Consider the following 22246-nt stretch of genomic DNA (forward strand, 5'->3'; position numbering starts at 1 on the left):
TGCCAGTGGGTGTGCCAGTGATCACCCTCCTTATGCCAGTGGGAGTGCCAGTGATCACCCTCCTTATGCCAGTGGGAGTGCCAGTGATCCCCCTCCTTATGCCAGTGGGAGTGCCAGTGATCACCCTCCTTATGCCAGTGGGAGTGCCAGTGATCCCCCTCCTTATGCCAGTGGGAGTGCCAGTGATCACCCTCCTTATGCCAGTGATCCCCCTCCTTATGCCAGTGGGAGTGCCAGTGATCACCCTCCTTATGCCAGTGATCCCCCTCCTTATGCCAGTGGGAGTGCCAGTGATCACCCTCCTTATGCCAGTGATCCCCCTCCTTATGCCAGTGGGAGTGCCAGTGATCACCCTCCTTATGCCAGTGATCCCCCTCCTTATGCCAGTGGGAGTGCCAGTGATCACCCTCCTTATGCCAGTGGGAGTGCCAGTGATCACCCTCCTTATGCCAGTGATCCCCCTCCTTATGCCAGTGATCACCCTCCTTATGCCAGTGGGAGTGCCAGTGATCCCCCTCCTTATGCCAGTGGGTGTGCCAGTGATCCCCCTCCTTATGCCAGTGGGAGTGCCAGTGATCACCCTCCTTTGTGCCAACGTTAGTACCGGTGCCAAAGGTTGCCTGTATACGATTTGAAAATAGCCGATTTACAAGCTCACAACGCCATTACAAAAAATATATATAGCCTAAAGTAATATGATAGCTAAATGGATTAATATGAGGGAGGGACAATGGAGTAAGGCTAATTTGCAGCAAAGTCCAATTCCACTAGCCTGGCTAATAAGCCAGACTTGAATCAGCCGTTGGCAAATCCCGCGACAGTGTTGTGTGATATTAGTCTGTCTTATTAGCCAGGCTACAATTCCACTGCCATATTGATTATTATTTTCCTGGTCTTGCTTCATTTCCCAAAGAGGCCTGCTGGGCTGCGGCTTACTGTTGAGACACGTGTGATGAACTGGTTCAAAGCCAAGTGAGTCACACAGCAATGGGTGTCTGAAGGCAAGGGCGGCTGTGGCTCAGGAGGTAGAGCAGGTCGTCCAATTATCCCTGGGTCGGCGGTTCTAATCCCGGCTCCTCCTCCTGTCCACATGTCGAAGTGTCCTTGGGCAAGACACTGAACCCTACATTGCCTCCAATGAGTCGGTCGGTGTGAGCTTTCCACCATTGGTGTGTGAATGAGGGAAGTGAGGACGCTGGCGTCGACTGTTCGCCGCTTCACCTCCCAATGAATGTATGGATGAATGAACCATTGTAAACGCTTTGAGCACTTGGAAAAGCGCTATAAAATGCAATTCATTAAGGCAAGACACTTGGAAAAATCACACCTGTGTGAATTGAGCGGTGCAACTATACTATGTATTAGTGTGGTTGCCCAAAGGGCAAACAGACTATAGTCATTTTCACACTTTGAGTGGTGTAAACCACTCCAACAACTGGCTTTGTTAGTTTACGTGTCCACGTGTTTGTTCGTACCAAAACAATGAGCATGGTTGCTATGGTCACTCAGTTCACACGGGTGTGATTTCATTACGTCAGACATTACGTCAGACCACAGCTGATCAGGCTATATAATACCTTACACCACTCAGTTCACACGGGTGTGATTTCATTACGTCAGACATTACGTCAGACCACAGCTGATCAGGCTATATAATACCTTACACCACTCAGTTCACACGGGTGTGATTTTTATTATTATTCTTCCGGAGTAACCTACCTAACATCCGCTGTGATTGGCCGAGCTTTGCATAACGTTTGTAGTAGCTAATTGGCTGCTGTTGGTTACGTAACCAATCTATGTTTTACAATGGTTTATGAAGACATGAATTCCCTTGCAGGGGCAGAAGACCACACTATTCAATGGTTTATAAAGACATTAATTCCCTGCAGGGGCAGAAGACCACACTATGCAATGGTTTATAAAGACATGAATTCCCTTGCAGGGGCAGAAGACCACACTATTCAATGGTTTATAAAGACATTAATTCCCTGCAGGGGCAGAAGACCACACTATTCAATGGTTTATAAAGACATTAATTCCCTGCAGGGCAGAAGACCAAACTATTCAATACCCAACTATTCAATGGTTTATAAAGACAGGAATTCCCTTCAGGGGCAGAAGACCACACTATTCAATGGTTTATAAAGACATGAGTTCCCTTGCAGGGGCAGAAGACCACACTATTCAATGGTTTATAAAGACATGAGTTCCCTTGTAGGGGCAGAAGACCACACTATTCAATGGTTTATAAAGACATGAATTAATTCCCTTGCAGGGGCAGAAGACCACACTATTCAATGGTTTATAAAGACATGAGTTCCCTTTCAGGGGCAGAAGACCACACTATTCAATGGTTTATAAAGACCTGAATTCCCTTGCAGGGGCAGAAGACCACACTATTCAATGGTTTATAAAGACATGAATTCCCTTGCAGGGGCAGAAGACCACACTATTCAATGGTTTATAAAGACATGAATTCCCTTGCAGGGGCAGAAGACCACACTATTCAATGGTTTATAAAGACATGAGTTCCCTTCAGGGGCAGAAGACCACACTATTCAATGGTTTATAAAGACATGAATTCCCTTGCAGGGGCAGAAGACCACACTATTCAATGGTTTATAAAGACATGAGTTCCCTTCAGGGGCAGAAGACCACACTATTCAATGGTTTATAAAGACATGAATTCCCTGCAGGGGCAGAAGACCACACTATTCAATGGTTTATAAAGACAGGAATTCCCTGCAGGGGCAGAAGACCACACTATTCACTGGTTTATAAAGACATGAATTCCCTTCAGGGGCAGAAGACCACACTATTCAATGGTTTATAAAGACATGAGTTCCCTTGCAGGGGCAGAAGACCAAACTATTCAATGGTTTATAAAGACATGAATTCCCTTGCAGGGGCAGAAGACCACACTATTCAATGGTTTATAAAGACATGAGTTCCCTGCTGGGGCAGAAGACCACACTATTCAATGGTTTATAAAGACCTGAATTCCCTTGCAGGGGCAGAAGACCACACTATTCAATGGTTTATAAAGACCTGAATTCCCTGCAGGGCAGAAGACCAAACTATTCAATGGTTTATAAAGACAGGAATTCCCTGCAGGGGCAGAAGACCACACTATTCAATGGTTTATAAAGACATTAATTCCCTGCAGGGGCAGAAGACCACACTATGCAATGGTTTATAAAGACATGAATTCCCTTGCAGGGGCAGAAGACCACACTATTCAATGGTTTATAAAGACATTAATTCCCTGCAGGGGCAGAAGACCACACTATTCAATGGTTTATAAAGACATTAATTCCCTGCAGGGGCAGAAGACCACACTATGCAATGGTTTATAAAGACATGAATTCCCTTGCAGGGGCAGAAGACCACACTATTCAATGGTTTATAAAGACATTAATTCCCTGCAGGGGCAGAAGACCACACTATTCAATGGTTTATAAAGACATTAATTCCCTGCAGGGCAGAAGACCAAACTATTCAATGGTTTATAAAGACATGAGTTCCCTGCAGGGGCAGAAGACCAAACTATTCAATGGTTTATAAAGACATGAGTTCCCTTGCAGGGGCAGAAGACCACACTATTCAATGGTTTATAAAGACATGAATTCCCTTGCAGGGGCAGAAGACCACACTATTCAATGGTTTATAAAGACATGAATTCCCTGCAGGGGCAGAAGACCAAACTATTCAATGGTTTATAAAGACATGAGTTCCCTTGCAGGGGCAGAAGACCACACTATTCAATGGTTTATAAAGACATGAGTTCCCTTGCAGGGGCAGAAGACCACACTATTCAAGCGTTATAGAAATGTTCGAATGAGGGAGGGGCCTATCTATGTAAGCGACTGCCGGCAACCACACTTTGCAATTTTTCAAAATTGCGACTTTTTTTAGTTGTTACAGTTACTGTACTCTACTGTGCTCTGTACTGTATTGTATTGTAGTGTACTGTGCGGGGGGGTCCCCGGGAACATCCAGACCCACAGGAATGCGCCCAGGGTGCCGGCACCGGTTCCGGCGAGCCTTCTTCTAAATTAAAGTAATGCAGATGTAATGTATAATGTAACTCTTGAGCGTGTAAAATGAAACCAAATGGACCCGTACGGGTCCATTTGGTTTCATTTTACAATCTCAAGAGTTAAAGATCTAATAAGGGTCCATTTGGTTCCCAACTCTTCATCATTTAGCTGCATTGTGGACCACCTGGAACCCCCTCAAGGACCACCTGGAACCCCCTCAAGGACCACTGGTTGAAAACCACTGACTTATAGACCCTCTACTAGGCTAGACTTAGAAAAAACTTGTACTTTTTTGTGTACCATGGTGACATTAATCAATTATTGATTAAAATAAAAGCGTCTAATATATAATTTATGCCCCAAAATCTATAAATCTCACACTATTAAGTCAACCGGCCGGTTCCACGTGCTGCACAAGGTGCACTTGAGCACCTGCCGCTCAAAATGTCTGATCACAGGAGTTCCCTGAGACAAAGGAGTTTGACAATCACGACGATGTCTCCCTCTAGTGGTCAAATAGGCGTAATGCAGAATGTAACTATTCCACAATCTCCGAATGCTATAGTCTGGAACTATAGCCCCCATGAGCTGACTAAAGCGTTATTCATAGTCTGGATTTTGTGCGGTGAGGTGACCACCAAACTACAACATGACGTCACTGAGCCACGGTGAAGAGCAAACCACTGCCACCGCCCCAGCCCTTTTTACTCACCACCGTTCAACGTTATTTCAGCTCCAGTGGTCACCTCACCACCGGAGCAGTGGTCACCTCACCACCGGAGCGGTGGTCACCTCTAGCCTGGCTTTGCCAGCCTCATAGCGGGGATTCACTGAAGATTCTTCCCCGCATAGTAAACATCAGTGAACCCTCGCTATGAGTCTGGCCGCGCCAGGCTAGGTCACCTCACCACCGGAGCGGTGGTCACCTCACCACCGGAGCGGTGGTCACCTCACCACCGGAGCGGTGGTCGCCTCACCACCGGAGCGGTGGTCGCCTCACCACCGGAGCGGTGGTCGCCTCACCACCGGAGCGGTGGTCACCTCACCACCAGAGCGGTGGTCACCTCACCACCAGAGCGGTGGTCGCCTCACCACCGGAGCGGTGGTCACTTCACCACCGAAAGTCCAGACTATGAATGAGCCTTAAGGACAACAAGCTATATATGCTGAGATTTCTTATTTATATTATAATAAATTTGCGCGACTGTAAAGACGAAACGGAAGTGGGGAGGAGGCTCCACTTCCGCTTTATAGTTTACTCAGGACAGCTCTTCATTTGGTCCAGACTGTATGATGGAAGCATTTGGAAATTACTACTAGCCTACTGATTACTATTACTAACTACTGTAACATTTACATAAACGAGACAATATCAAACTATAATATCTATACCATTTCACATACGATAAGATATCAGACCAATTACATCACCGATAAACGTATTAAAGATATCAGACCAATGACATCACCGATAAACGTATTAAAGATATCAGACCAATGACATCACCGATAAACGTATTAAAGATATCAGACCAATGACATCACCGATAAACGTATTCCACAGACCACAATTTGTGTCATGCTTGCCTGCCAAAATTATTACATTAAAATTCCCATCAAAAGTAATCCAAGTATTTCCATTGGCCATTTTGGGAGGAAATAACAAGAGCCAGTCACCTTTTCCTCCATAAACCCATTTTATATTAACATGAACGCACCTCTCATTATGTGGACCTTAATGACCAAATTAATAGAGAAAACACAAATAAAAATAAAAATGACATCACAGGTAATGTCCAATTTTGGGCCTGTGGCTCCCCGGCTGTAACTGTAATATTTATATTCCAACATGAACGAGAACATTATCAAACTATAATAATATCTATACAATTTCACATAAGAAGTGAGATATTAAAGATATCAGGGCTGGCCGGGCAGTCAAACCCCACAGCGATGGACCGGCGTACACAGACGGCACACGTCAAACAATCACAAGTTAAATCCTGAGCGTTTTGTAGTGGAATACAATTATTTACATTGTCATGTTCTTTGTGTAAATGTGACGCCGCGCGGTCCAAGGAACCCGACATTCACAGAGCTCCTCCGTCGCCATGTTGGCTTGTGTTCTGGTGGACATTTTAGTCAAAATCCCATTTTTTTCACCCCACGAACATGCAAAATGAAATGGACAATAACATTAGCAGAAACGCATAAAGAGGTCTGTAACTCTGAGAGTGTACGAATGGAACCAAATGGACCCTTATGGGTCTGTAACTCTGAGACATTCGTACACTCTCAGAGTTATGGGGGTCCTTTAGAGTTATGGGGTGTCCTTTAGAGTTATGGGGTGTCCTTTGCAAATAACACATTTGAGAACCACTTAGTACTAGTTGGACTCTGGGAATATGCCATACATACTTTGGGCAGTATTATGCGTGTCTTAAGTACTAGGTCTTATGACTTAACTTAAGACCTGGAGGCGTGGTCAATGCCGTTTGGCTATTCTGAGTGGCCAAATGGCATTGATCACGCCTCCAGGTCTTAAGTTAAGTAATAAGACCTGGTACTTAAGACACGCATAATACTGCCCATAGTGTCGTAGAAATCAGTGTCAGACACCATTCAGCAAGTTGGGTCTTATGATCAAAATAAGAACTTTATAATGGCAATGGCGTCAAAATGAAAAGTCACGGGCAAGACCAAGCCTTCGCCACGGGGCAAGACCAAGCCTTCGCCACGGGACAAGACCAAGCCTTCGCCACGGGACAAGACCAAGCCTTCGCCACGGGACAAGACCAAGCCTTCGCCACGGACAGGCAAGACCAAGCCTTCGCCACGGGACAAGACCAAGCCTTCGCCACGGACAGACCAAGACCAAGCCTTCGCCACGGACAGACCAAGACCAAGCCTTCGCCACGGGACAAGACCAAGCCTTCGCCACGGACAGACCAAGACCAAGCCTTCGCCACGGACAGTCGGACACACTCGTCCGTGCACGGACGCATCATCGAATGACCTCTGACCCCTGTACCGTCGCATCGTTGACCCCCTCAGTGTCACGTTCAACAAACGACGCAGTCCTTCTTTGTCTTCTGCCGTGAGGAGGAAGAAGAAGAAGAAGAAGGAGAAGGAGACGCGGCCGGAGGTGAAGGGCGGGTTGACGTCAGGAAGTAGCTAGGGGGTGAAGGAACGGTGAACGGTGAACGGTGGGGTGACGTTAGGACGTAGCTAGGGGTCGCGGGGGCGGCTGGAGGTAACGCATTGTACATGACTGCGCGATGCATGGCCGCTGCAGCCGCTGCAGCCGCAGGCGCTGCAGACGCAGCTCTGGGTGCAGCTGGAGCAGGTCCCTTTACTGGTGCAGGCGCAGCAGGTGTTGCTCTGACTCTGGGTGCAGGTGTTGGTGTCAGGAGAGTTCCGGGCGTGGGTCCAGGTGTCCAGGGTCCGGGTACAGGTGTACTGGGTCTGAGTACAGGTGTACTGGGTACAGGTGTACTGTACAGGAGAGTTCTGGGTACAGGTGTACTGGGTCTGGGTACAGGTGTACTGGGTCTGAGTACAGGTGTACTGGGTCCAGGTGTCCAGGGTCCGGGTACAGGTGTACTGGGTACAGGTGTACTGGGTCTGGGTACAGGTGTACTGTACAGTGCTTGTATGAGTGCAGCTGTGTCATGCGTGGCTGTCGCAGGTGTAGTTGCTGCAGCTGGTGGTCTCAGTACAGCTGCAGGTGTTGGTCTCAGAGTTGCAGCTGCAGGTGCAGCTACAGGTGTCAGTACAGCAGCAGGTGCAGCTGCAGGCGTTGGTCTCAGAATTGCAGCTGCAGCTGCAGGCGTTGGTCTCAGAATTGCAGCTGCAGCTGCAGGCGTTGGTCTCAGAATTGCAGCTGCAGCTGCAGGCGTTGGTCTCAGAATTGCAGGCGCAGCTGCAGCTACAGGTGTCAGTACAGCAGCAGGCGCAGCTGCAGGTCTGGGTGCAGGTGTACTGTAATGATAATGATAATAATTTATTCATGAATAATGACTGTATTTATTTATATTATATACGTCTGCACTACTTTGTGTGACTCGAGGACTAAATGACAGGTCAGAATCAAAGATCACGGCCAGGTCGCGGCCTGTACTGTAATCATATTAATAATAATAATAATAATGGAATAAAAACATGAATACAGACTGTATGAGTGACATTGGAAGACAAGAGTTAGGAGTTAGGGGGAACAACACAAATTATTATTTCTGGTTTTGTCTCGTTTAAACTGGAGGAAATTCGGAGCCAAACCAGCCCTTAACCCATTCTGGACGGGAACCCCTTTTGGTGTTTTAAGCATTATGGTACACCTTAGCTATTGAAAAATAGCAGATCTACAAGCTCATAGCGCGGCACCGAGTGCCGCACTACGAGCTTGTAGGTCTGCTATTTTAGAAAAATCATGAAAATGTGGCGCAAATCTTTGAATATATGTTCTTTCAGAGCAAACACTTTTCAAATCGTTGCTTCTGGGGGGGTCCCTGGAACAACATATTTTCATGTTCAATGTGGGTCGGCGGCCAATTACATATATTTTTTGTGGTCCTTGACATGAAATATTGAGCACCACTGACATAGAAACATGGGTTTTTCAAGAAAACTGTCAGGATTTAGAAGACATTTTTTAAATTTCGACGTCAGGCCTATTAACACTCCGAACGCCCAGGACGAAGTTCTTTGTCCTTTCTATTAGTAACCAGTCACCCAGGACGAAGTATTGTCCTTTCTATTAGTACCGCCCGTCACCCAGGACGAAGTATTGTCCTTTCTATTAGTACCGCCCGTCACCCAGGACGAAGTATTGTCCTTTCTATTAGTACCTCCCGTCACCCAGGACGAAGTTCTTTGTCCTTTCTATTAGTAACGCCCGTCACCCAGGACGAAGTATTGTCCTTTCTATTAGTACCGCCCGTCACCCAGGACGAAGTTCTTTGTCCTTTCTATTAGTAACGCCCGTCACCCAGGACGAAGTATTGTCCTTTCTATTAGTACCGCCCGTCACCCAAGACGAAGTATTGTCCTTTCTATTAGTAACGCCCGTCACCCAGGACGAAGTATTGTCCTTTCTATTAGTAACGCCCGTCACCCAGGACGAAGTATTGTCCTTTCTATTAGTACCGCCCGTCACCCAGGACGAAGTTCTTTGTCCTTTCTATTAGTACCGCCCGTCACCCAGGACGAAGTATTGTCCTTTCTATTAGTACCGCCCGTCACCCAGGACGAAGTATTGTCCTTTCTATTAGTACCGCCCGTCACCCAGGACGAAGTATTGTCCTTTCTATTAGTACCGCCCGTCACCCAGGACGAAGTATTGTCCTTTCTATTAGTACCTCCCGTCACCCAGGACGAAGTTCTTTGTCCTTTCTATTAGTAACGCCCGTCACCCAGGACGAAGTATTGTCCTTTCTATTAGTACCGCCCGTCACCCAGGACGAAGTTCTTTGTCCTTTCTATTAGTAACGCCCGTCACCCAGGACGAAGTATTGTCCTTTCTATTAGTACCGCCCGTCACCCAAGACGAAGTATTGTCCTTTCTATTAGTAACGCCCGTCACCCAGGACGAAGTATTGTCCTTTCTATTAGTAACGCCCGTCACCCAGGACGAAGTATTGTCCTTTCTATTAGTACCGCCCGTCACCCAGGACGAAGTTCTTTGTCCTTTCTATTAGTACCGCCCGTCACCCAGGACGAAGTATTGTCCTTTCTATTAGTACCGCCCGTCACCCAGGACGAAGTATTGTCCTTTCTATTAGTACCGCCCGTCACCCAGGACGAAGTATTGTCCTTTCTATTAGTACCGCCCGTCACCCAAGACGAAGTATTGTCCTTTCTATTAGTAACGCCCGTCACCCAGGACGAAGTATTGTCCAAAAGACGAAGTTTATTGATACGAGAACAGATCGCATGGCTGTATAGCCCAGGCGCGCCTCCTGGGCTCTCCTCGGTGACGCGCAAGAGTGAGACGTCATCGAAAAACTCCCTCCTCTGTTTAGCTGATGAAAACGAAAATCTTAAAACGTTCATAAATCGCGATCTAAATCATCCCGTCTTTTTCTGAAAAAATATCCTGTCTTAGACGGCGCTCCGCGGTCCAGTCGCTAGTCTCGATAGATTTATTCTTGTCTCCCGTTGTTGTCGATCGACTCTAGAGTGCTGTGGCTATTGTTAGCTGCTACACAACATCATGAACTTCCGGCCGGTCCGTCCGGAAAAGGCGTCCGTGTAAATCGACTGGGCGCATGAATGTAATGGATTAAATAGTTCCGGGCAATTAAAGTGTTAACCCATTTTGACCTGAGATCAGATTCTAAAAATGTCTTCTACATCCTGACAGTTTTCTGAAAAAGCTATGTTTCTATGTCAGTCGCCACTCGGTGGCGCGCCACGAGCTTGTAGATCTACTATTTTTCAATAGCTAAAGCATAACATAATGCTAACACCAAAAGGGGTTCCCGCCCAGAATGGGTTAATAATGTCTGAGGGGCATGACAGTAGAGTTGCTGTACTGTACCCGTACTGTACAGACACGCTGCTGGTCTAGAGCAGGGGTTCTCAACGTTTTTGGCCGGGGACCCCCGGAAATGCTTTGGCAATGTCTCGGGACCCCCGCCCCGCCCCCTCCCGACCCCCAATATAAATTGACTGCTACAATAACCTTAAACCATTTTGGGCGGGAACCCCTTTTGGTGTTTTAAGCATTGTTATAATTTAGCTATTGAAAAAAAGCAGATCTACAAGCTCATAGCGCGCCACCGAGTGGCGCGCTACGAGCTTGTAGGTCTGCTATTTTTTAAAAATCGTGAAAATAAAAATTTAAAAAAAAATCATTTTTTTTTTTTTTTTTGGAAAATAATTTGGGGACCCCCTAAAATAATTTGGCGACCTAGATCTAGAGTACTGTACCTGTACTGTACAGACACGCTGCTGGTCGCCGGTGTTGAGAAGTAGGAGTAGGAGGAGGCGGCGGTCTTCATCTGGTACTGGACCAGGTACTCGGGGTAGATCTGAGGCTTGTCGAACACCACGAAGATGGACGGGTCGTCTCCACGGTTTACACAGCTGCCGTGGGAACAGGGACGAGCAGAGAGAATGTTAGAGAAATCACCCGAAAGGGCACTTTTGGCAAAGCGGCGAAAATAGTGGATCTACAAGCTCACAACGCGTCGCAGCACGACGCGTTGTGAGCGTTGAGAGCTTGTAGATCTGCTATTTTCGGGGCGCGACCCCCAAAGCAAAGTTACTATATTTACCCAGGGTAACTGGACTAAGCATCAGATACTTGTTTACAGCCAGGCCCTGCTCATAGAACATTTCATGGTAGTGGTTCAATGCCTTGCGCAAGGGCACTTCAGCGGTGGTAATTTTAACGTGCCGGTCCGGGGATACGAACTGGCGACCTTCCGGTATCAAGACCGCTCCGCAAACCGTTCGGCCACCGTTCGGCCACCGCTGCCCACCCACACTCTTTAGCTATACTGGGAGATGTGGCGTGGATACGACATGGATTTCTAAAACAGAGGAGAGGACACTTTCTTTCGAGGTAAAATGCTGCTTTCAAAGTTCAGGAGAGAATTCTCCTGGAGAATTCAACCTGGATTCTGCCTTCGGGTATGGCATGGAAAGGAAAAAGGGGGAGGGGGGGGCATTCGCATTTTTTTCACCACAGTAAATGCTGCTTTCATGGTCTTCTAGAGCAGGGGTTCTCAACGTTTTTGGCCGGGGACCCCCGGAAATGCTTTGGCAATGTCTCGGGACCCCCGCCCCGCCCCCTCCCGACCCCCAATATAAATTGACTGCTACAATAACCTTAAACCATTTTGGGCGGGAACCCCTTTTGGTGTTTTAAGCATTGTTATAATTTAGCTATTGAAAAATAGCAGATCTACAAGCTCATAGCGCGCCACCGAGTGGCGCGCTACAAGCTTGTAGGTCTGCTATTTTAAAAAAAAAGTGAAAATAAAATTTAAAAATCTTTTTTTGTTTTTTAAATAATTTGGGGACCCCCTAAAATAATTTGGCGACCCCCCGAGGGGTCGCGACCCACGGGTTGAGAACCCCTGTTCTAGAGGGGACAGTTGTTCTACAGACGGGTAAGAAGGGGCAGGGGCTGAAGCCCTCTTTGATCTGGTCTGTGTGTGCACGTGCCTGTCGTAGGTGTGTGTGTGTGTGTGTGTGTGTGTGTGTACTGTGCACGTGCCTGTCGTAGAAGACGCTGTCCCCTCCGTCCTTGGAGGGCGGGCGGACGTAGTCCGGGCTGCCGACGGTGTACTCTCCCACCAGAACACGACACACGAACATGGACCTGACGTCAGACTGGCCCGTGTAGCTGTGGGAGTATTTGGCGTCCCTGGCGAAGTAGCTGCCTGCCACGGGGAAGAAAAGGAAAACATGTAATCTCACGACTGAAAGTTCATCAACACATTTAGACCTTCATGGGGACGATTCTACAAATGTGTTCTAAATCCTGACAAAAAAATGTTTCTATGTCAGTCGTTCTCAAACATTTTCATTGTCAAGGACCCCCACAAATATATGTAATTGTCCACCGACCCCCATCTGAAAATATATTGTTCCAGCAACCCCTCAGAAGCAAAGATTTGAGTTAAAAACGTTCGCTCTGAAAAAGAATATACTGTATATATTCAGAGATGTGCGCCACATTTTCATGATTTTTCAAAAATAGCAGATCTACAAGCACAGAGTGCCGCGCTACGAGCTTGTAGATCTGCTATTTTTCAATAGATAAAGTTTAAAATAATGGTTAAAACGTCACCCAAGCACACACACTCACGCACGCACCGAGACGAATCTAACGTCACACGCAACTGCCAAACAAGCAGAACAGACCACAATTAAATAAAGACGCAACTTCACACAAGCAAGGCACACACACACACGCACACGTGCACGCACATGGCACCAAAACAAAACACAAACACAGCCCCCCTCTCTCCCTCTCTCTCTCCCCCCCTCTCTCTCTCTCTCTCAACCCCAACCTACCCTTCCCGTAGGCCGTCCCATGCGTGCCACAGATCCTCCAGTCGAAGTTGTGTCTACAGATGGTGTCGGCGTATTGGGGGTCCGTGCCGTGGAACAGCTTCCTCTCGGCCACGTTCTGCCCGCCGTTGTTCCTCTTCATCACGTCCTTCTGCCTGTTTTACACGTTGGAATCCAACGAGAGGAGATTAGTTAGGAACTACAAAATGCATCTGGTCAATAATGCATATATAATATGCCGCCGACCCCCATCTATATGTCGAGCCCCCCCCCCTCCCCTCCCAGAAGCAAAGATTTGAGATTTGAGTGTTCACTGTGAAAGAATATATATTCAAAGATTTGCTCACATTTTAACGATTTAAAAAAAATAGCAGATCTACAAGCTCATGGCGCGCCACTCGGTGCCGCACTATGAGCTTGTAGATCTGCTATTTTTCAGTAGCTAAAGTATCCAAAAGGGGTTCCCGTACTGAATAATGTTTTAAGGACGTACAACTGAAAGGCTTCCCAGAGATCTTTGTTCTGAATGCGTTCGACGTGCAGGAGGTCCACTCCCGTCATGGTGTTGCAGAACAGACCCTCGATCTCCCGGTATTCCGCCGAGGCGGTCGCCAGGGAAACTCTCTGGGGCGGGGGGGAGAAGAGGACATGGAGTCATGTTAGTTAGAACGTTCCCCAAAGGAGGAACCACCTCTGGACTGTTACCACAAACCTGTGCTAGAGGTCCTGTCCATCTGCTATTTTCGGAGCATGACACCTGCACACAACCAAACATAAAACGACTTGTCTTTTAGTTCTACTGGATCTCTTCTCCACTAGTCCCTCCCTGACATTTAGTTCTACTGGATCTCTTCTCCACTAGTCCCTCCCTGACATTTAGTTCTACTGGATCTCTTCTCCACTAGTCCCTCCCTGACATCTAGTTCTACTGGATCTCTTCTCCACTAGTCCCTCCCTGACATTTAGTTCTACTGGATCTCTTCTCCACTAGTCCCTCCCTGACATTTAGTTCTACTGGATCTCTTCTCCACTAGTCCCTCCCTGACATTTAGTTCTACTGGATCTCTTCTCCACTAGTCCCTCCCTGACATTTAGTTCTACTGGATCTCTTCTCCACTAGTCCCTCCCTGACATTTAGTTCTACTGGATCTCTTCTCCACTAGTCCCTCCCTGACATTTAGTTCTACTGGATCTCTTCTCCACTAGTCCCTCCCTGACATTTAGTTCTACTGGATCTCTTCTCCACTAGTCCCTCCCTGACATTTAGTTCTACTGGATCTCTTCTCCACTAGTCCCTCCCTGACATTTAGTTCTACTGGATCTCTTCTCCACTAGTCCCTCCCTGACATTTAGTTCTACTGGATCTCTTCTCCACTAGTCCCTCCCTGACATTTAGTTCTACTGGATCTCTTCTCCACTAGTCCCTCCCTGACATTTAGTTCTACTGGATCTCTTCTCCACTAGTCCCTCCCTGACATGTAGTTCTACTGGATCTCTTCTCCACTAGTCCCTCCCTGACATTTAGTTCTACTGGATCTCTTCTCCACTAGTCCCTCCCTGACATTTAGTTCTACTGGATCTCTTCTCCACTAGTCCCTCCCTGACATTTAGTTCTACTGGATCTCTTCTCCACTAGTCCCTCCTTGACATTTAGTTCTACTGGATCTCTTCTCCACTAGTCCCTCCCTGACATTTAGTTCTACTGGATCTCTTCTCCACTAGTCCCTCCTTGACATTTAGTTCTACTGGATCTCTTCTCCACTAGTCCCTCCCTGACATTTAGTTCTACTGGATCTCTTCTCCACTAGTCCCTCCTTGACATTTAGTTCTACTGGATCTCTTCTCCACTAGTCCCTCCCTGACATTTAGTTCTACTGGATCTCTTCTCCACTAGTCCCTCCTTGACATTTAGTTCTACTGGATCTCTTCTCCACTAGTCCCTCCCTGACATGTAGTTCTACTGGATCTCTTCTCCACTAGTCCCTCCTTGACATTTAGTTCTACTGGATCTCTTCTCCACTAGTCCCTCCCTGACATTTAGTTCTACTGGATCTCTTCTCCACTAGTCCCTCCCTGACATTTAGTTCTACTGGATCTCTTCTCCACTAGTCCCTCCCTGACATTTAGTTCTACTGGATCTCTTCTCCACTAGTCCCTCCCTGACATGTAGTTCTACTGGATCTCTTCTCCACTAGTCCCTCCCTGACATTTAGTTCTACTGGATCTCTTCTCCACTAGTCCCTCCCTGACATTTAGTTCTACTGGATCTCTTCTCCACTAGTCCCTCCCTGACATTTAGTTCTACTGGATCTCTTCTCCACTAGTCCCTCCTTGACATTTAGTTCTACTGGATCTCTTCTCCACTAGTCCCTCCCTGACATTTAGTTCTACTGGATCTCTTCTCCACTAGTCCCTCCTTGACATTTAGTTCTACTGGATCTCTTCTCCACTAGTCTCTCCCTGACATTTAGTTCTACTGGATCTCTTCTCCACTAGTCCCTCCTTGACATTTAGTTCTACTGGATCTCTTCTCCACTAGTCCCTCCCTGACATGTAGTTCTACTGGATCTCTTCTCCACTAGTCCCTCCTTGACATTTAGTTCTACTGGATCTCTTCTCCACTAGTCCCTCCCTGACATTTAGTTCTACTGGATCTCTTCTCCACTAGTCCCTCCCTGACATTTAGTTCTACTGGATCTCTTCTCCACTAGTCACTCTCACAAATATTTAGTCCCAACTTTAGTCTTCATAGCTTAGTTTTTGCATAGGTAGTCGACAAACATTTTGTGTCTTAGTTTGTCGAAAGTCCCGCCCCTGGTTGTGCCACTTTTCGCACCCATTGGTTGCTGTTCTGTGGTTGGACAAATATCCCCTCTCTCTCCATCCACTACCATTGAAATATAACATGTTTTTCAGTTGCTTCGTATTGATATTCTGTGAGTTCAATTCTTATTTTAAACTTGGTGTCAGTAAAAAGGAACATCACAGGTGCAGCATGGTGACTGCAGGGCATGTCATGTTTGTTTTTAGTTTTTTCAACATAAACAAGGCGGAACCAGGGCGGGACATGGCAAGAAATAGCCTGCTGGTTGGTCAGTCAGGGACCAATCAGAAGGCTGACAAAGGGTGAATTGACACAGAGATAAATAATATCTATCCACATTTTTCCCCGCCAAGGTACTGGGGCTCCTTGTGTGTGTGCTTTGCTTCCTTCAGGCCGTGTTGCCATGTCTGCTTATTATCAGCAACCTTTGACTTGTTTCTTCTGTAAAGTCACTTGCAAATAAATTATTGGTAGTTGCTGGTTGATGTTTTTTTTAGGTTGATTCTATAGTGTACAGTAGTTGCTTATTTGGGCTTGCTTCCACATTTCTTCACATCAAGGAACCCCAGATTAATACTATGTAATTGTCCACAGACATCCATCTGAACATATTTTATGCCTTTTTTATTACAATGTTTAATAAAATAAAATAAAGTATTTCAATGTATTCTCAATGTGTTTTTAAATAACGGATGTACAACCTCACAATGTGTCGCTGTGAGCTTGTAGATCAGCTATTTTCATTTGTGCTTGTTTTCTTAGACCTGGCCACTTGTTTCTCTTGCAAAACTGGCAACACAGCAAGAGAAAGAGGAACTTATGCACACACAAAGACTATGAAAAATGTGGATAAGCAGGAAGATATTCCGTGCAGTTTAGAAGTGAGTATGAAACTGTGAGATGCAGAGATGAAGTATGTATTAAATGTATAAACTGTGGGTATAACAACCGACTGCAGTGAAAGCCATTCCACACGGATGTGACGGCAGACATTATCAACACCATGTGATCCTGGCAGATTTCAGGGGCTCTTCTTGACGACAGTGGATCTCATTTAGGGGTAATTATTGTAGGTACTTTTCCTTCACTAAAGTTACAGTTTAAAGTTCCACTGGGATGCAGAATGGGATGCAGAATGCAATAAAAAAATACCTTGAATCCCGTTTGTGGAGTCTGGGACTTGTCCCAGTGTCCTGGCAGAGCGGTGAAGTTGGACGGATTCCTTCGGCTGAAGAAAGGAAGATTTAAGAAGACAACATTTACAAAACTATTAAAATGAAGATTTAAGAAGACAACATTTACAAAACTATTAAAATTAAGATTTAAGAAGACAACATTTACAAAACTATTAAAATTAAGATTTAAGAAGACAACATTTACAAAACTATTAAAATTAAGATTTAAGAAGACAACATTTACTAAACTATTAAAATTAAGATTTAAGAAGACAACATTTACAAAACTATTAAAATTAAGATTGAAGAAGACAACATTTACAAAACTATTTAAAGGAAGATTGAAGAAGACAACATTTACAAAACTATTTAAAGGAACATTGAAGAAGACAACATTTACAAAACTATTAAAATTAAGATTTAAGAAGACAACATTTACAAAACTATTAAAATTAAGATTGAAGAAGACAACATTTACAAAACTATTTAAAGGAAGATTGAAGAAGACAACATTTACAAAACTATTTAAAGGAAGATTGAAGAAGACAACATTTACAAAACTATTAAAATTAAGATTGAAGAAGACAACATTTACAAAACTATTTAAAGGAAGATTGAAGAAGACAACATTTACAAAACTATTAAAATTAAGATTGAAGAAGACAACATTTACAAAACTATTTAAAGGAAGATTTAAGAAGACAACATTTACACAACTATTAAAATGAAGATTTAAGAAGACAACATTTACACAACTATTTAAAGGAAGATTTAAGAAGACAATATTTACAAAACTATTAAAATGAAGATTTAAGAAGACAACATTTACAAAACTATTTAAAGGAAGATTTAAAAAGACAATATTTACAAAACTATTTAAAGGAAGATTTAAGAAGACAATATTTACACAACTATTTAAAGGAAGATTTAAGAAGACAACATTTAAAAAACTATTAAAATTAAGATTTTAGTCGACAACATTTACAAAACGATTTAACCCATTTTGGGCAGGAACCCCTTTTGGTGTTTTAACCCATTTTGGGCGGGAACCCCTTTTGGTGTTTTAAACATTATGTTATAATTTAGCTATTGAAAAATAGCAGATCTACAAGCTCATAGCGCGCCACCGAGAGGCGTGCTACGAGCTTGTAGGTCTGCTATCTTTGAAAAAATCGTGAAAATATTTATTTCAGAAAACTGGAGAATTTAGAAGATTTTTTTTTAAATTTCGAGGTCAGGCCTAAATGGGTCAAGCATTATGTTATACTTTAGCTATTGAACAAATAGCAGATCTACAAGCTCGTAGCCGCGCTCAATATAATAAAAATGCAATCCATTTCATTTCAATATAATAAAAATGCAATCCATTATAATTATTATCATTACGTTGTTTTCATGACTTGGGCGTCATGTGCAGAAACAAACACCGGGCGTCTCCTCACCAGCCTCTGGGTGCCGTAGCGCTGATTAGTCTGGATCATATCTGGAGAAACATTATTATGATTAGTCTGGATCATATCTGGAGAAACATTATTATGATTAGTCTGGATCATATCTGGAGAAACAAAACCCAAAATACAATAAAGAAAATATAGGGATGTCCTGATCATAGATATATATAAAGTCTAGATGGCTCAAGGCAGAGTCTCTGACGTAGTTCACCCGGCGGCCATCTTACTTCGGGGCTACAGTACAGTTCATAACTCCCTCAAATCTTGACGGATTTACAAACGGGTTGGTTTATTACAAACGTTGTCAACGTGGCTATGATTCAGGACGCTTATCTGCTTAATTTAGTTTTTTTATATGAACGTCGTATAAAAGCATATAAGTATGCGGACGTCTCTGACGTTTATAACAAACCAAACCGTTTGAAAATCAATTGAAAATTGAGCAAGTTGTGGTTATTTAAGAGTACATGCCCCATAGACACAATGTTATGTGGCCCCGAGGTAAGATGGCCGCCACGGGATTTTGAGTATCTGCCGATACCGATTTTTCCCGGTCCGATATTTATATTTTTTATAGAACAGGTTTATGCCAACATATCACAACAGTACAATAACAGACGTTATCCAGTCTAATATCATGATATGGATATAATATTGATACTAGGGATGTCCCGATCAGGTTTTTTGGCTCTGAAAATGACGTGATCGGTCCCCGATGTCCGATCACCCGATCCGATCGGGACAGCCCTATAAAATGATACAGTTAGAAATGGCGTACAGTACATGGTCCAAGGCCTTTAGGGGCCACGAGAGGCTAGCGGACCACTAGCCCCGTGTGGCCAGACTATATCACTGCCCTGAGGGCCTTTAGGGGCCACGAGAGGCTACCTGACCACTAGCCCCGTGTGGCCAGACTGAGGGCCTTTAGGGGCCACGAGAGGCTACCTGACCACTAGCCCCGTGTGGCCAGACTGAGGGCCTTTAGGGGCCACGAGAGGCTACCTGACCACTAGCCCCGTGTGGCCAGACTGAGGGCCTTTAGGGGCCACGAGAGGCTACCTGACCACTAGCCCCGTGTGGCCAGACTGAGGGCCTTTAGGGGCCACGAGAGGCTACCTGACCTCTAGCCCCGTGTGGCCAGACGATATCACTGCCCTGAGGGCCTTTAGGGGCCACGAGAGGCTAGCGGACCGCTTGGCCTAGCGGTCCAGGCACATAAGCTCCTATATGTAACCTGACGCGTCACAGGTTCGAGTCCCGATTGCCTCCGCTGCGTGTCACTCCCCCAAGATGAACTTAGGATTTGTCATAGTTTTACTGAGCCGAGTTGGACAGTGCAATATTTTTTTTTCTCAATTTTTTATCCCACAATTTTGCAAACCATTTTTTCACCCAGTGTCAATTATCTAATGTAATCCTGGGCGCTGCACTTCCTCTGCCAACCTGGGGAGAGCAACGGACTGACCTCATGCTTCCTTCTATGCATGAGGAGCCTGTGACCCCACGGTGACCTCTGAACTCTGACCTTGGAAACTCAGCGTGTATGTCTGTGACCCCGCGGTGAACTCCACCTCGGTCTTCTCGTCGTTCTGGAACTTCTGCTCCAGCTCTGCACCGCTGACGGCCGCCGCTCTGTGACCTCCGCTCTGGAGAGAACACACAGGTCAAAGGTCAAAGGTCAGGTAGAGCACTGCTGACGGCCGCGCTCTGTGACCTCCGCTCTGGAGAGAACACACAGGTCAAAGGTCAAAGGTCAGGTAGAGCACTGCTGACGGCCGCGCTCTGTGACCTCCGCTCTGGAGAGAACACACAGGTCAAAGGTCAGGTAGAGCACTGCTGACGGCCGCCGCTCTGTGACCTCCGCTCTGGAGAGAACACACAGGTCAAAGGTCAAAGGTCAGGTAGAGCACTGCTGACGGCCGCCGCTCTGTGACCTCCGCTCTGGAGAGAACACACAGGTCAAAGGTCAGGTAGAGCACTGCTGACGGCCGCCGCTCTGTGACCTCCGCTCTGGAGAGAACACACAGGTCAAAGGTCAGGTAGAGCACCGCTGACGGCCGCTGCTCTGTGACCTCCGCTCTGGAGAACACACACACAAACAGGTCAAAGGTCAAGCAAAGCATGTGAATTTATCAGACGCTCTTAAATATAAAAAGTATTTTTGGCATCTGCCACTTGAATTAAGTTTACTTGATTGATTGACATAAAAAATAGCCTGTCAGCTCAAACCCACAATGCAATACTTTGTTTTCAAGGAGTGCTGCTGCGCACAATTACAAATGAAATACAAAAAAAAACCCCAACCTATTCCATTTCTCCACCTCTATTTCCCATTCCAAGTGCATTTGTCTTGAATGTAATAGCGCCGCTATTCCAAAGCCATTTTCAGCCATGGTATTATAATGTTTTCGGTGGGTAGATCTTGTCGAGCTGGTCATTTTGAAAGTAGCCCTCAAGTCAAACAAGTGTGGACACCCCTGTTGTAGAGCAAGCCATTTCCATTTGACCCTTTGAGGCTAGTCTGTAAGTGTTAAACTGATAGGATCTCTATCGTCTGGTGTGGTTCTAGAACCAACGCCTCTGAGATGCATACCTAATGTTTCCTTTCTTTTTTTTTCTTTTTTATCCCTCGATTTTGTAACCCATTTTTTCACCCCTGTGCCAATTATCTAATGTGATCCTGGGCTCTACACACCCTCCGCCAACCTAGTCCCCATATATGGGGGACATGGGGAGAGCAACGGACTTGAACTCATGCTTCCTTCATGCCTGAGTGTCCAAGTTGCTCCTTTACACCTGACAGGGGGCGTTTCCCTGGTTGGACGTAGCGCGTGGAAGGAACACAATTTACAATTTACAATTTAGGCATTTAGCAGACGCTCTTAATCCAGAGCGACTTACATCAAGCAATAACAAAAGCATGGCATACACCACATATATAAAAAGTAGTTATCATGAATCATGCGTAAACTGAGAACGTAACAGTGGAGTATCTATGTTAACTATACATACTATACTATATAATATATTATACATGTGTACTATAAAGTGCTATGACTACATAAAGTGCAATTCTAGAGCTGTCTACGTAACAAGCTATAAGTCTGTTTAAAATACTATCTAAGTCTACATAATGTGCTATCTAAGGGGCTAGGCTAGGGCAAGTGCTACGGGCCATGGTGGAGTCTGAAGAGGTGGGTTTTCAGACTACGGCGGAAGATTGGGAGTGAGGCTGCAGTTCTGACTGTGATGGGAAGTGCATTCCATAGTTTTGGAGCCAGAAGGGAGAAGAGTTTGGGACGTGTGGAGCGTTGTCCCGGCGTTTTTAGTGAGGGTACCTCCAGCTTCCCTGCGTTGGCTGATCTGAGTGCGCGGGAGGGTTTGTAGGGTACGATCATACTTGTGAGATATGGGGGGGCCATGCCTTTGGTTGCTTTGAATGCCAGCATCAGAGTTTTGTATTCTGTGCGGGCAGCAACCGGGAGCCAATGGAGGGAGCGGAGAAGAACACGTTATTCCAACCAGTTCCTTTCCCCTCCATCAGGCGCCTCGGCTGGCCAGGGGGAGGCAGTTTAGAGACCAGGATTACTACATGTTTTTGTGAGGGTACCTACCCTAGGGGACACGGGGAGAACATGCAAACTCCACACAGAAAGGCCCTTTCGCCAACCCCGCCTCGGGTATGGGCACTGGAGGAGGAAACACGCCGCCAGCACCCACAGCGTCCCG

At 45.7% G+C, this 22246-nt stretch overlaps 1 protein-coding gene across 1 annotated transcript in view; it reads right to left on the minus strand.

Moving 5' to 3' along the window:
* Positions 1-7271: 7271 nt before the first annotated feature.
* LOC306916782 (protein mono-ADP-ribosyltransferase PARP12-like) overlaps positions 7272-22246 on the minus strand; it is a gene marked incomplete at both ends in the record, with an annotated part of 37537 nt that continues 22562 nt past the window's right edge. Inside the window, 9 exons of the mRNA XM_079494799.1 lie at positions 7272-7667; positions 7820-8024; positions 10974-11129; positions 12268-12433; positions 13071-13222; positions 13561-13691; positions 17044-17119; positions 18453-18549; positions 20043-20163. Coding sequence (XP_079350925.1) covers positions 7272-7667; positions 7820-8024; positions 10974-11129; positions 12268-12433; positions 13071-13222; positions 13561-13691; positions 17044-17119; positions 18453-18549; positions 20043-20163 — 1500 coding nt within the window. The remainder of the gene's footprint in view (positions 7668-7819; positions 8025-10973; positions 11130-12267; positions 12434-13070; positions 13223-13560; positions 13692-17043; positions 17120-18452; positions 18550-20042; positions 20164-22246) is intronic.

The sequence above is a fragment of the Electrona antarctica genome, assembly GCF_951216825.1.
Source record: "Electrona antarctica genome assembly, chromosome: 23".
In the NCBI taxonomy this organism is placed as follows: Eukaryota; Metazoa; Chordata; class Actinopteri; order Myctophiformes; family Myctophidae; genus Electrona; species Electrona antarctica.